Consider the following 15,519-nt stretch of genomic DNA (forward strand, 5'->3'; position numbering starts at 1 on the left):
CTGTATTATAGAAAAACAGTAGTTGTTGGCTTTCCAAACTTTTACTAGTTTTTTAGCCTTCTAATAAAAAAAAGGTATGAAAATCTTTTTGAGTTGACATTTTATTTTTGAAGTCCATGAAAAAGTTAAAATAAACAAATAGAAAGGGATATAGATGGAATTTGAACTATCCTTACATGCAAAAGTTAGCTGAGAATGCCACTGCCCTGGGAACTAAAATTTAGGACTTCAAAGCAAGATTTTCTTCCTATTTGATATGTGCTGACTTTTTTGTGTACACATGCACAATACATGACATAATAAACCCTATAGTTAACTGATGATGTCAGATTCCAGAAATGTTTTATGTTTAAAGAAATTAAAATGTTATAAAGGAGTATTTGTCACATTTGAAGAACTTAGTAGAATTCAAATTAACATCTATTGTTAAAAACAAATAATTTATTTGGCTGAAAAGAAGTTTTAATTTTTAGCAGGTAACCTATATTTTCTTATAACAGACTGATAGTTATAAATTAGTTCAAAGGCAGGCTCACAACTATCTTCAAAGTAGGTCTTTGAAAAAGAAACTATAAACATTGTGAAAGGTTAGTCAAAATGACAGGAACATCATATTCAGAAAATTTAGAAGGAAATTTTTCCTTAAAAATTTTTTAGGAGCTAAGTACTAGTAGCATACTTAGGAAAAGCTTCTAAATGAAAAGCATATATGAGATATTCATACTAGCTTTCCATGTTTACATACTACTCACAAGATATATATAGAAAACTTTACTCAGAGTAATTTTATATTCCATGTCATAATTTGGTTTCTTTTCCTTAGCAAGGATAAACATCTATTAGTAAGAATCAGACTAATGCAAACATTTTAAAAGTCACAAAATTCTAACTATAATGTTTAGTTCCTAAGAAATCTGTTTATTTGAAGAACATCGTAATGTAAAAAAAATCACAATTATTTGAAGAATATGATACTTTTTTAAAAGTTAAGATAAAATAGAAAGCATGTGTCACGGAAATAAACAGAATTGCAAAAAGGCCTATTAAATGTCCATCTTTTCAAACCTAACCATCTAGAAGCAAGCTACTTTACCTATTATAGTTACAATGGAACTAATGTCTTTAAAAATGCAAATATTTTTAGTACTTGAAGGATTGCCATTTCAATAAATAACAATGACTCTGATAACCCTACTGCAATAGGACAAGTCATGGTAACTTCTCTTTTTAAAAAAATTTGGTTAAGATCGTTATAAAAGCAATTTTTACATCCTATGACTCCAAATAGGTTTAGGTGTTTTTTTCCTCTTTCTCACATGTACGGTGATTTCTGGCTGTTTCAGTACAAGGCATCACACCGGTGCAGTCTTGCAATGCAGCCCAAGGCAGTTGCAGCAAGTATTTCCCACTAGGAATGTAAGGCGCTAGGAGGGTACAAGGTTTGAGGAAGCAATCTAGAAAACCACAATGCAGCTTGTTGGTCCTTTCCCCATGAATAACCTTTCTAGACCAGGTCCATAAAATGCAGATAATTATCTGAATTTTTTAAGGAGACTCTTTTGTTAAATGTTAACAAAAGAACGACTATCCTAGTTCCCTTTAAAATGCAATCCTTAAAAGAAAAAAAATCAACTCTCAAGTCTTTTTGAAAAGTGCTTAAATCCTCTGGAGATAAATATCACTTGGTGTCCTTGTTTCCCAACAAATGGCTTTTTCCATTGTTTCCATTAATTTCACCCATATTCGTTTTTTAAAAAACAAGGCCCTTATCCTCATCAGCAAAAGACAGATGTATGATTTAGCATATAAAACCGGTAATTACATACTAATTTACGAAAGATTAATTTTTTTCTCTTTTCCTCAGTCTCCAAGAAGTCTTCCCGTGATCAACTGTAAACAGGAATGGTTTACACCTCAAATTAGAAGCCATTAATTAGCATGACGAAGTCAACTGCAATATACACAGATAATTTAAATTATTTAATCACCAATCACCTTGGCTAAAAGCGTACTATACTCTTTCGTTATCCTTCGGTACGTTATTGATCTGTCAGTATATTACCTCTAGATCAGTTAGAGATAAATATTAACGTTCTTTCCTTTCGCTCAGGTTTACATTATTCCTTCTTGTAAACACTTAGAAAAGCTTTAAGGTTCTTTAATCCCAAATCCCTAATTAGCCATTACTAGCCTTTTTGTAACGAGGAAAAAGAGTATCTGAAGTACAGATCAGGAGTTCGCTTTGCCCATATAACAATGAAAAACATTTTTAAAATGTACGCTTAAGGCAATGGCAGTAATAAAAGACACGAAGAGGTGGCTTCAGCAAATAACGGGCTTGCAAACGCAAGTGCTCAACAAAAAGCCCCTGAACCTCTATTGCAATATACAGCACGCCAATAAATTACACAACACTTTGCATAGGCTGCAGAAATAACGCAGGACAAGACTTACACAGATGCCAATCCGCAGCATTTATACACATGCACATGGCAAGAGAGAAACCAAACACTATCATTCAACTCGGGTAGGGTAGCGCGATCCCGAGTTTGCCCAGCGTGAGAGTGCTCTCGGCGTGTGTGTCTGTGCGCGCGCGTGAGAGTGAGACCCATCCTCGGGGCATTTCCCCTCTTTGGGCAGTTTTGCTTCATTTGTTTCCTATTTCTGCTACACAGAAACTAACTTCCATCTCAGCCCCAGCCAGCGCCGCTGAATAGAGCCTGTGCTGCGGCTCCGTGTGCGTCAGATCCCTCCGCGGAGCCGTCCCCGGCCCCCTCCCTCCCGAGGTCGGCCTCCACAGAGAAAGCGCCTTCCAGCCAACCGGCGGCTCCGGCTCCGACATCTTCGACTGGAAATAAATAAATAAATCGCACCTTCGGTCGGGGAGCCGCGGGCGGGGGTCTCGCCGCGCCGGCTGCGGGGTCGCCGGGGCCGCGGGGTCGAAGGCACTCCTTTTTCTGCGCCGGGGGCGGGGGCGCGGGCGCGGGCCGAGGACAGGCCGAGCCCGGGGCCGCGAAGGCGGCGGACTCCTTTCTGCGGCGGAGGGATCCGCAGCGGAGGCGGCGGCGGCGCCTGTAGCCGCTGCCTGAGAGTTGTTGTTTCCTCCTCCTCCTCCTCCGCCTCCGCCGCCGTTGCTTGAATGGTGGAGCCGAGGCTCGGCTCGTGAACACACAGTGACAGCTATAGGGCAGGCGGCGGCACCATCCCCGCTTCCACTCGGCGGCGGGGTGTCCCGCCGGCGGCCCCGAAGTGACCCATAAACATGTCTTGTGAGAGGAAAGGCCTCTCGGAGCTGCGATCGGGTAAGTCGGGGGGCTGCCGGGGCCGCTGGCACCGGGCGATTCCGCCCGCGGTCCCCCGCCCCCCGCCGCCCGGCCGCTCAGCCTGTGTGTCTCCCCGTCCCTCTCTCCCGCGCAGAGCTCTACTTCCTCATCGCCCGGTTCCTGGAAGATGGACCCTGTCAGCAGGCGGCTCAGGTACGGCGGCGCGCGGCGCGGGCCGGGCCGGCGCTCACCGCTCGCGGGCGTGGGGGAGGGCGGCGGCGGCGGCGGCGTTGGCGGCGGCGGCGGCGGGGCCGCGGCCCGGGGCGCGGGGCTCAGCTCTCCCCGCTTTGTTGTTGCAGGTGCTGATCCGTGAGGTGGCCGAGAAGGAGGTAAGGGCGGCGGCGGCCCGCCGCGTCCCGCCGCCGCGCGGCCGCCCCTGGGCCGCTGCGCCGCCGCCGCCGCCGCCGGGGCGCGGGGCGCGGGGCTCGGGGTCCCCGGCGGGGCGCGGGGAGGGCGGGGGAGGGGCGCGGGCGGGCCGGGGCCGGGGGCCGGGCTCACGGGGCGTCCTCTCCCCGCAGCTGCTGCCCCGGCGCACCGACTGGACCGGGAAGGAGCATCCCAGGACCTACCAGAATCTGGTGAGACATTCACGTCGCGGAGCAAAGAAACTTTTCCCCGAGTCGAATAAAAATTGAATTTCCCGCAATTTTTTTACAGAGACAAAAACTTGGCCCCAGAACCTGAAAGCTCCGAAGGCCACGGGGAGGGTTGGGAGGCCGGCGCGGGGGTTGCGGGGGGCAGTGGCCGGGGAGACCCACACCCCGGGGCCGCAGGGGCTGCCGACAATTTATTTGTGATATTTTGTTAATGTGCTAGAAATAAAGATACGTCATGAGTGTTGTGCAGTGCAAGGCCGGAGGAGGAGGGGCCGGCGCGCGCGTCCGTGCGGGCGCGGGGGCGCGCGCGAGGCGGCGGCGGCGGCGGCGCGAGGAAGGAGGGCGCGCTCGCTCGCCTGCTTGCTCTGCACGCGCGCTCGGCTCGGCTTTCTCCTGCCGCACACAATAGCTGGTGACTAACTGCTCCGAAGTGGCATTAGCATTTCACAAGCCGCCTATTCAGCCGCCGCGGAACCGTGGCAAGACGTTATTTTTTTTTCCTCTTCCGTTTCTGTGGCTTTCCTTCACCTTCAGAGCTAGGTTTTTTTGTTTTTTTTTTTTCGTCGGAGGGGTTCGGCCGGCTTGATGGTCGTTGGCCAGCGGGCGCATCTTGCATCTACGGAAGGTTTTTTCGCAGAAGTGTAAAGCGTGTAACACCCTAAAGCCAGAAGTTTAACAGGCTTTTTTTCATTTTGCTAATTTTCGCGTAGGCCCCTCGTTAAATTAAAAGCTGCTATTGGAGGCCCCTGAAGAGTTGATTTTTTTACACGTACACTTACTGTGGAGTGGCGATTGGCAAGTAAAAGTTTTTCAGTTTTACAGCGGGATGTATTTTGTTAGTCGCTTGAAAAATACCTCTCTTAATTTTGCGGGTTTCCGAATTGAGTATTTTAGTCATTTCTGAAAATTGGTTTCTGAAAGTGGTCCTGATCCCCTTGAGTATTGTGAATGGAACAGTGGGGTATTTGTATTCGGGAGTTCTGTTTTCCGTGTTAATTTCTCCTCCTCCTCTGATTTAGGTTGTACGCGTATGTGTGTGATGTGTGTGTTAAAGCAGTCACTGGGGCACATCGAGCCTTTGAAATTTATGCAGTGCATTGATTTTTCGGAGACATGTTTGCAGCTGATGTTTTAAGATAGTTATAATGTTACTTCAAGAGGGCTTCTGAAAGCATCAGGAAGTTTCAGCTAGCTTTGAACGCCTTCAGCGAGATTGAAGAAGGCATGACATGATTTTTGATGGCTCCTGTTTCATTTGCATACAGAACATCTAACTTTTGTGTCTAAATGTGTTATGATTTAGTATAGGTTGTTGGTAAGTGCTCACAGCTATTGAAATAAGCAAGCGTACTTAGGTCTAGTTAATTGACTAGAGAGTTAACAGCGCGTTCATTTCCATACTGTTAGTTTTTCAAGTACGTAGTGATTTCAACTAGTCTCATTCAGGACTTGGCTAAAATGAATGGAGTTTGAAGCAAACTCCAAGATTCAATAGCAGCAATGTTTAATTTTTAGGTTTGTAAAACTTGACAAAATCTTAAGTGGATTTCCATGTATTTCTTGTTATTTAAAGAATTATCATAAAGATTATAATATTCCATTTTTAAGAACTGGACAGACAGAACTCATCTGTGCCTCTCTTTTAACCACACTCATCTTTGCGTTTTATAAAACCCCACAAACCCCAAGTCACTGAAGGTTGCTGTGTTCTTTTTAATGTGGAAACTATTGGTAACGCTATTTTTATGTTTTTTAAATGAAGCGGCCAGTGGTATCTGGCCAAATTATGAGAATGTCTAGTCCTTGTAGGAATATCATTTTATTTTCCAATAAAAACAGGGTTACCAGTGTTTTTCAGCTTTTTTTGAGCGAGTTTCTCACCTCTCAAATATTAGTAAAATGAGTTTATATTCCTAGTCTCTTTATCAGACTTGATTTAGGATACCATAAGCAGTGTCTTTATCAGTGTGTTATTTATCAGAATCCACCTATTTTGCATGTAAGTGTTTTTTCTCGCTTAGAGTGTTTTCAGACCTTTTTACCAGAGCAGTCATGTTGGCACGCTCATGAGATAGTTAAGAATTCTCATTAGACTTCAGGGTTCTCTGGCTCATTTTCTCATTTCGTTCGTTCAGCATATTACTCACTCTGTATCAGCTGGATCCGAGGCACCATTTGAGGTACTTTCATACCCATCGAACTGTATATCTAAGTGTGTGGTATTTGGTTTAATTTTGTTTGACTTTTGGTTGACATTTAGTTAGCTCTAAAGATATTTTGGAACACTAGGTATTTAAGTATGTTTTTGTTTAATAGTAGGATTTTGAAATTTTATGGTGAGCTAGGTGAGCACATGCATAGTCTCTTGTACATCATTCTCTGTTGTCTTAATTTATTCCTAAGACTGAAAAAAAGTTTTATTTTGTGTCCTATCAAATTTAATTTACATAACGTTGGTTTGAAGATTATTTTGGTAAGCGAAGCCAAAGTAATAACTATTGTTTGTGGTTTCAGTAGTGTTTACCTCTACCTGGAAATTTTGTTGCTTACGTTAGCCGATAAGTTGGGGAACATTTTAAATGGGAGAATTCGTATGTCAAATTGAAATTTCTAGAGAACCTCAAATTACAGCTATTTAGGATGGGGTATAATATTTGTATTTGTGAGCTTAAAAACAGGCATAGATCAGCATCTGCAGTCAGGCTGCAGATAAAATCACAGTGGTTGAGTTTTGAGCAAGCAGAAAGTGGAGTTTCAAGAGCAGTTTAAAAGTTTACAGAGTTGAAATAAACGTATTGTTATTTTTTTAAGTGTCATTGGTAAAGGTATTGTTAAACAGGATTGTGGTTATTACTGTCTATCTTAAGACTTAAAACATTTTAAAAGTGGATGGAATTTGATAGGAAGTTAAAGGGTTTAAAAACTTTTTTTGGCTCAGTGGTATACGTTTAATCAGATTTTCTATTTTTAAAAAGTATGAGTTTGCTTTTAAAGTAAAAGGGCATTTTTTAAGCTTTCATTAGAATTCTTATTTTTTTAAAAGGAGTCAAGCGTAAGGAGGCAACTTTACAGAATAAGAAAACAACTAATTTTTGGACAAAGAGAAAGCTTTGTCATTTATTTCTTAGTTTGAATAGTGAAATTAGTTGGTTTATTAAGTTTCGCTCTCTAGTTGTCACCTTAAGTAGTGGCGACATAATTTAAGTTGCATATTTATGAGATCTTGAGGTGGAATTTATAAGCGTTTTTGGCCAGATTTGGGACTCTGATTACATTTCTTGCCTACGAGGCATTATTTTCCAAAACTGTGTTCTTGTTTTGCTAACCTGTTATGATATAATAATTATTATTTTTTTGTAGTGGTATTTGCTTTTTAAAAAATGATTCCACTTTATTAGAAATCTTTGTATTCAAGGGAAAGGATTGGGAATCAGGAGACTGCTGGTTGTGATCTTAGCCCTGCCTACAGTTAGCCTGCAGGTTAACCTCTGGCAAGTCAGGAATTTCTCTGGGCCCCTGTTATCTCATTCTTGTCAGATAAGCGAATTGAAATCTGATTTTTGACTAGAAGTCACAGTGCATTGTTTCTAAGAGCTCAACTTTTTCATTTTGGAGTTGCATTATCTAAAATACAGAAAAAGTAGACTTAGACAAATCATGGATTTTAGGAAATTGTATAAATGCTTCTTGTAGTGCTGTTCTTAGTTTGTAGAATGATTTCTCCTTGAAAAGATGAAGATTTTTGAGACACAACCACTTTGTAGACTACCTCTTTATAATTAATATGTTTTCACCATGGTTTAAGTACTGGTTTTCATAAATTATTGGCGGTCTTAAATTCAGAGATGAATAGGAATCATAAGTAGGATTTTCTTAAGTGTGTGTTTATTTCGAGTATGCTGATTAATGTGAAAGTTAAGGTATAAAACCTAGGAGACCAGTTTTAGAAAAAAAAAGATAACATTAAATGTTTTTGAATCAGGGATTCTCATTCTGTATTAAAGATAACATAGTACTGTCAAAATTTAACCAGTATCAGTTTTGGAGGGGGGTGGCATATAATGAATTAAATGTGTAGTAGACTTATCATTTCCTTTTTTAGTAGAGTATCAGTGAAGTAGTAAGCTTTGCTTGGTAGCCTCCATAACATGGTTTTCACGTCTCATAATCATTATAATGAAGAAAAAATGTTAGGCGTGAAGGGAATAGCACACATTGAAGGGCTGAAGTAGGCAAATCTTCATCCTTTCTTATATATGCAATTATTCTATTGATACTTATACCAGTATTTTAAAGAGTTTGAGGCATTTACAAAAATTTTAAAATAAATACCTGTTAAATTCTTAATACTCCTGAATAATTGTAAAGTGGCATGAATATAAAGGGGGAGTTGGATTATCCCCTCCCAAACTGCACAGTGGTGTTTTATGATTGTTACGAGGCAGAAAAGTACTGTTGGAGTCTGTTTCCCAATCTGTACAATGGGTTAGTAATAGCTCCTACTTTGTAAGATTATGAGAGTAAAAACTGACTGGTACAAATCAAATACTATGTAAGGGTTTGTGTTTGCTATTATCAGAACTTTAGTAGTAGTAGCAATAAAGGTTGTTCCAACTATAGCTTTCTAACACTGTATAAAAATTTAAGAAAAAACATTTTTATTTCAGAAACAAGTATGCATAACTTTCTGAATATAGTAGTTGCCGTATAAAACCGGCTGCTTAAAACTTTAGAAGGTACTAGTAGTATAGTTACTTTGTAGATTCAAGAACAAAATAATTAAGCCTAAGATACAAAGAAAAAAGTATAGTAAATATCAAAAATAAATCATTTTTAAAGCATTGTGGGTAGATTTATAGAAAAATTTTGTTGGTCTGTATAGTGATTCTAACTATGACTGTATTTGTGGAACAGTTAACATTAAGAAATGTTTGGGCGGTTGAAATATGCAGAATTGATTAGAGGATATATGAAGCTCTTTCTTTTGGTAATGATCAGATGGCACTTAGGAATATGTGAAGGGAGCTTGGCTGTTGCATCTGGTTCCTTCTGTACAGAGATTTTTGTAATTTAAAATCATCACAATAGTTTGTATTCTTTTTGGAAATAGGAGGAGATACTTTGTTTTGTAATGTGGCTTAAAGGTATTTCTGTTTTAAGCAGAGTTTTAAAAGGACCGTTTTGAATTTATTCTTAAGTGAGTATTTGGTTAAATAAATCCTATGAATGTCAGTCTTTTAGTCCATACAGAATTTCTTTGTCAGATAGACAAGTTTTTTGTTTCTTTTGTCTAGAAACTTCTGTCACCTCTTGCAGCCATTCTTCCTTTTCCTCAATTTTGTGCTTATCTATCATGTCACTACAGAATTATAGCAAATAAAATTGTATTTTACACAACTTATTTTGGACAAGTAATACCAGGTAGGTGAATTTCCTTCTTACTAGAAGTTTCCACATATAAGTTTTAGAATTCATAGAAAAATATCCCTAGTACTAAGCAAAGTGGCCATTAGTTAACAGAGTACTAAGTATATACATTTAGAATAATTTCATATTTTAATGTACTTTCCTTTCAGGAAAGAAAGTCAAGCATTAAAATGAGTGTATTAGAGGAAAAGATTTTAACAGCAAATTTGTTTAGAATATTTAAGTTGCTTTTGTAATTATCCTTAAAAGTGATAAAGACTATTATATAATAGGAACCAAATTGAAAATTCTGGAAGTTTTAAACGTGTAAAGTTTCTGTCTTGTTTGTGAGAACCTCTGTTGTTGACATGAGTGATTTGTGAAAACAAATTATTTTGGAATTAATAAATACGTTGTTGAGTATATGGAATATGGAGGAGGGTAAGCATTTTATAACAGGTTAGGGAAAATGACAGTTTTTTTTTCATTATGGCATTAGAGAATTCAGGGTACTAAAAATAAAAAATTGTGGTATTGAGCAGTGAAATACAAAAGTTTGAGAACCTTTGGTCACTACGGAGGAGGGAGACATCAGACGTGAAGCCGGTCCACCTTTAGTTATTTGCCTCACGTGCACGTACACACGTATATGCACATACACAAAAGCGGCCTTATTTAAGCTCAGGGATCACAGATAATGAAAAGGATGGTTGGATGAGAAGGTTTTGATATTAGGAAAATAGGGGTAGCAACATTGGTGTAATGCAGTTTCTGCTTTAGTTAAAACTCATTTAAATTGTAAGAGGAGTGAGATTTGTAGTATAAGGCTTAAGTAAGTTATTCATGGCAACATGGGTGATAGCAGCCTGCTGCAAAGGAAGCACATAAGGAATCCGTTTATTCTGGGCTCCAGATGGCTGTGGTCACAGTAGCATGACCCATTTGGACTCTGTCTGGATAAAGAACAGGCACATAGCCTGTCTTGGCAGAGGTTATAGTATAAATGCAAGAAATACTTACCTTTACTTGTGTCACTTGATTCTGGTTTAGTTTTGGGGTGTGGAAGTACTAAATTCTAGTCAACTTGGAGAAATATGCATTTTCTGAAACAACTTTACACTGCCGTTATATGTGTGATGTTAGTTATTTTGAGTATGGTGTTTGAAACTGAAACATTACTAAAAATGAAACTGATTGTTCTCAAGATTATTTACATTGGCATTTTAAGAATAAACAGTTTAAGAATTTTTAATCTTAAAATTAATGGACAATAACTTTTTCAACAGAATCATAGGTTTAAGTTTTAAATTATACTTTACTAAGTAAATAATGTTTTAAAGAAGATTTCTTATTGCACAGATTTTGCTTAGCAAATTTGATTTGATTTAAAAACAAAACTTCAAAATGTTATTTTAAAAAGTTAAACTTTGTCATTCTGTTGTGTTTTAAGTTATTTTTTAGAGAGCATCCTTACTTTGTGGTTAGTGGAAACCTTAATTCTGGATAGAGTTTTGGTTTTTTTTTTTAAAACAAATATAGTCAGATTGTAATGAATAAAATTTGGAGGAGCAATATTGCATTTTATTTATTTGACAAATATGTATTGATAATTGCATTGATAATTCTAACTGAATTATTATCTAAATGAATTCTTAGGTGGTTGACCGAATTCTGAATATAAGACACAGTCTTTCGAGCATGTTTATTCATAGTTATTAAGAGTAAATAGACCACCAAGATTAATTTTGAGACTTAGTAAGATTCTATATTAATTTTATTATACTCTAAGTACAAGTAAGTCATAAGCTTGTAAGGGTCCTTCTAAGAATTGTTACCCAGCTTAGAAGATTTGACTTGAAAAATGGTTACATGGGTTTTATTTAAGTTTGTAATCATAGAGCCTGTTTGACAGTGAGGGGGAAACTAAAGTTTAGAGAAGGAAACTATAGTGTTATAGAAATAACACTAAACTCAGAATCTGAAGACCTCGGTTTGATTACTGTTTCTCCTACTTTCTAAATGTGTGACCTTAACCTTTGGGCCTCAGTTTTCTTTACCTGTGAAATGAGGAAAATACTTAACCTTATTTGCTTGTGAAGATAAATAAATTTTGAGCATACTTGGCACAGAGTAAGTATTCCATATATTTTTTCTATGTGGAAAAGCTGTTACAGTTTAAAAAAATGCTCAGAAAATGTAAACTTGTTTTAAAAAGTGTAGATATAATTTAACCTGCACTTTGTAATAATGGTAACAGATTTATAAATTGTAAGTTTAGAAGTTTTAAGAATTTTAGGGGCTGGATTTTAGTAATAGGCCTTATAGAGTGATTAAACAGTGAATAGGGTTTTTAAAAATTTATGATTTTGTTTATATGCTAGAATAGACCTAAAAATAAGAACTATATTACATTAGAGCTCAGAACCATAGTAGGAAGCAGAAGCAACTAGCCTATCAAGTCTGAAAAAATTGTGAGAAAACAGATGTGGGAGATCTGAAAAACTGTTTTAGAACCAGTCAGGTGTTTGGGACCTAGGGATAAAGTGAAGAGCCTGGTCAAATCAGATCGTTTTGGTGCCAAACATTAGGTTGATCTTATTTTCATTAGGACTTCTTAATTACATCCTAGAGGAAGGACTGGCATTTCTAGGTCTCACAGGTAAATCAAGTAGTTGGAATGAATATATTGATCTACGCTCACTTTTAAAAGGTCCTTAAAAAGATATCCGAGTTTTTTTTCTCTGTTTAGGTCTAGAAGGTCAACTTTTAAAACATGTTTTTTTTTCAACATGAAAAGTCAACTTTTAAAACATTTCTTTCTGGCTCAGTTTAATGCATATGTTGAAAACTATTCAAAATGTCTAATTTATAGCTTGCTTGCCCACTGATATATACATATATTTGAGGCAGTAGGTACTTTGGAGGGGAGGTAGGGGACAGGCTGTATGATTGTGGCTCTGGAGTTCGATTGCCTTGGTTTGTCTCATCTCTGCCGTCCACTAAATGTGTGTGACCTTGGGAGGGTTGTTTTATCTTTTTGTGCCATCATTTCTTTATTAATGGGAATAATAATAGAACATACCTCTTACGGATATTAAAATCATTAACTCAGCTTTCTCATGTAAAACAACAATTACCACAAGGCCTAGCATTTACTGTGCAGCCAGTGTGTGTTAGCTATGTTAGTATTATTAATATTCATCACACGTTGCCATTTGGTCATACTTTTTATGTGTTGAATATCTTTAAGAGCTTGAAAGCAGCTCTGGTCCTGAAAAGTAATGGGCATATTAGAATTGAGAATGTCAAGTTTTGTTTTGTTTTTCCTTAATAATAGTGTATGTTCAATTACTGAGAATCCAGATATAGACATTTTTGGATAAGGGATTTTATTACAATATTGTTTTGACTTTACCTTTTAATTATTTCCTAGTAAAATAAAAGTTCATTCAGACTAAAAAGCTTAAGTTAATATTAAAACTACAGGGTTCTTAATAATTTGAAAATTAAAAATTACATATGTATAGCCATGAATGAGCTATTTTAATTTTTTAAAATTTGTTTTTGTCTTTACATTTTAAATATTGACCATAAATACATGGATTAATATTACGAAGAATAATGTTGAGAAAAAGATAGTACCAAAAAAAATTTTTATTCATTTTTTAAAATATGTATTGGGGATGTGTGTATGTATATGATGCATCTAGGAATGAAAGCTGATGGTCCCTGTTCTCATGTAGTTTACGGTAAAGTTGAGAAGAAAAACATTAAATCATTACATTGTTAAAGGTATAATCACAAACTGGTACATAAGTTAAGGAAAAGTCACCAAAGACTGTTCACCCAAGATAATGTACCTAAACTGAATAGGGTGAAGGAAAACAAAGGAAGTTCATTGAAGGGAAGATGTGAAGCAAATAGAAGAGTTGTCTGGGCAAGGGGACGTGGGGAAATGCTGAGAGTATATACCACATGGAAAAGCCTGACAGGAGAGAGTGCAGGTAAAGAACCTGAAAGAAAAGCCAGTGTGTCTAAATGTGGAAAGAAGTGGAGTCTGGAGAGTGTAGGGCTGGGAATGTGCCAGATGAGGCAGAGAAATAGTAATGGACTGTACATGTACTTCAGGGCTTGTAGACCATGTTAAGGATTTGGATCTCCAGAGAGCAAGGAAAGCCTCTGGAGTGCTTTAGGTAGAGGTGACCTGACCAGATCTCTGTTTTGGAAAGAGCATTCTAATTGCAATATAGAGAATAGATTTGAATGAGGTTGTAGAAGGCATGAGTGGATGTGGGAAAGATGGGAGTTTATAGCAAAGATGATTTGAACTTGGATTGTTATTATGGAGATAGAGATGGGTAGATGGGTTTAAGGCTAGGAAGGAAAAATTCAATTGGAGTTGGTGACTGCTTGGCTATTTAGAATGAGGTGGGAGGGAGGAATGAACAGTGTGAAAAACATGACTTCTTGATTTTAGGTTGGTTAGATGGTGTTGCCAGTCACCACGGTAGGGAACTTTTTTTGGTGGTGGGGGGTTGGCGTGAGCATCATGAGTTTACTTTCGGATATGTAGAGTTGAGGAGGCTTTGGGACGCCAAGGAGGGGAGTCTTTTAAGAAAGTCTGATGTGCAAGCCTAGGCTATAGGTACAAATTTGGGAAGCTTTGCATAAAGATTGTTCAGGGAGAGAGTATAGAGTGAGAATAAGAGAGGGTCTGGAACTGGGCTCTGGGATCTCAGACCTTAAAGAACCTCACCCTTCAATGGCTAGATAGAGAAGTCAGTTTTTTTTTTTTGCACATTTTCATATATTCATTTATCTAATAATTAAACACTTACCTGTAAGTACTATGTTAGGTACTGGGTAGACAGGTAAACAAGTTCTAATCCCGTGTGTTCTTAGGTAGGACGTGGATAAAGTAAATTGGCAATTTTAGTATAGTGCAGGGTCTTATGAACCCCAAAACAGGGCAAGATAGTGGTAGGGCCTATATGTGTTTTGGGGGGAGGGGAAGGGGATCATAGCTATCATTAGATTCCTCCTGAGGCCTAGGTATCAAAATATATTAAGAACACTCAATATGGTGTGATAAGTACTACAGAGTTCCGGGGAGTCGGGTAAAGGAATGTTTGGGAAGGAGTTTAATGTGCTGTGGAGACACAAAGGTAGAATGTCCCCAAAGAAGAGGCAGGGGCAGGTCATGGAAGACAGTGAGGCATAGACGGACATGAAGGAGAGTGAGGTGTGGAGCTGCAGGGGTAAACATTTCTAGCAGCGGGGTCAGTTTGCACAAGGTCTCAAAGCCAGAAAGCATGAGGCATTTAAGAGCTGAAATTCTCTCTCCCAACTTTAAAATGAAAGTTGATTTTGAACAATTGAAATGTACTAGATAATCAAGGAAAGATTTAGTTGGAAAAAGTGGATTCATAATATTTTATTAAAAAGATACAGTTCTGGGCTTCCCTGGTGGCGCAGTGGCTGAGAGTCCGCCTGCCGATGCAGGGGACACGGGTTCGTGCCCCGGTCCGGGAGGATCCCACGTGCCGCGGAGCGGTTGGGTCCGTGAGCCATGGCCGCTGAGCCTGCGCGTCCGGAGCCTGTGCTCCGCAACGGGAGAGGCCACAACAGTGAGAGGCCCGCGTACCGCAAAAAAAAAAAAAAAAAAAAAAAAAAAAAGATACAGTTCTGCAGTGAAGATTTTCAGGTTCACTACCTGAATTGTATTTTGCAAGAAGACCCTAAAACAGGATCATCACAAAACTAAAGTTAACAAGTAATGAACTTTCTTGTTAAACACTTTAAAAAGAATTCCGATCAATTAAAAAAAGTCACATTACAATAATTATCATGTACAAGTTTGAGAGTCGAAGGGACCCTATAAATATTGTAGACTTTTACTTTAAATTTTTAAGTAAATTATTTTAGGGAAGATTAAACTATAAATACAATTGTAAAATTTTATATTCTGCTGTAGTTTCTTCTGAATGCTTTTTCTGTTTAATCATACTAGTGCTTGAAAAAGTATGTTTTGAGTCAAGATGATGATATTTTTAGGGAAAAAAGGGTTCTGTAACTAAAGGAGTTTGTGAAATAGTGCAGTAAACAAAATTGAAAAGATATATCAAGATTTTTCAGAGGCTTTAATGTCATTGTGCTTTTGTGAATCTCCAAAGAGAAGCGTTCTCCAAAGAGAC

At 38.5% G+C, this 15,519-nt stretch overlaps 1 protein-coding gene across 1 annotated transcript in view; it reads left to right on the plus strand.

Annotated features, from left to right (window-relative positions):
- Nucleotides 1–3,262: 3,262 nt before the first annotated feature.
- PHIP (PHIP subunit of CUL4-Ring ligase complex) overlaps nucleotides 3,263–15,519 on the plus strand; it is a gene marked incomplete at both ends in the record, with an annotated part of 122,283 nt that continues 110,026 nt past the window's right edge. The window contains 4 exons of the mRNA XM_079716072.1: nucleotides 3,263–3,302; nucleotides 3,418–3,476; nucleotides 3,623–3,652; nucleotides 3,842–3,901. Coding sequence (XP_079572198.1) covers nucleotides 3,263–3,302; nucleotides 3,418–3,476; nucleotides 3,623–3,652; nucleotides 3,842–3,901 — 189 coding nt within the window. The remainder of the gene's footprint in view (nucleotides 3,303–3,417; nucleotides 3,477–3,622; nucleotides 3,653–3,841; nucleotides 3,902–15,519) is intronic.

Source organism: Hyperoodon ampullatus (genome assembly GCF_949752795.1).
Source record: "Hyperoodon ampullatus genome assembly, chromosome: 12".
NCBI classification, from domain to species: Eukaryota; Metazoa; Chordata; class Mammalia; order Artiodactyla; family Ziphiidae; genus Hyperoodon; species Hyperoodon ampullatus.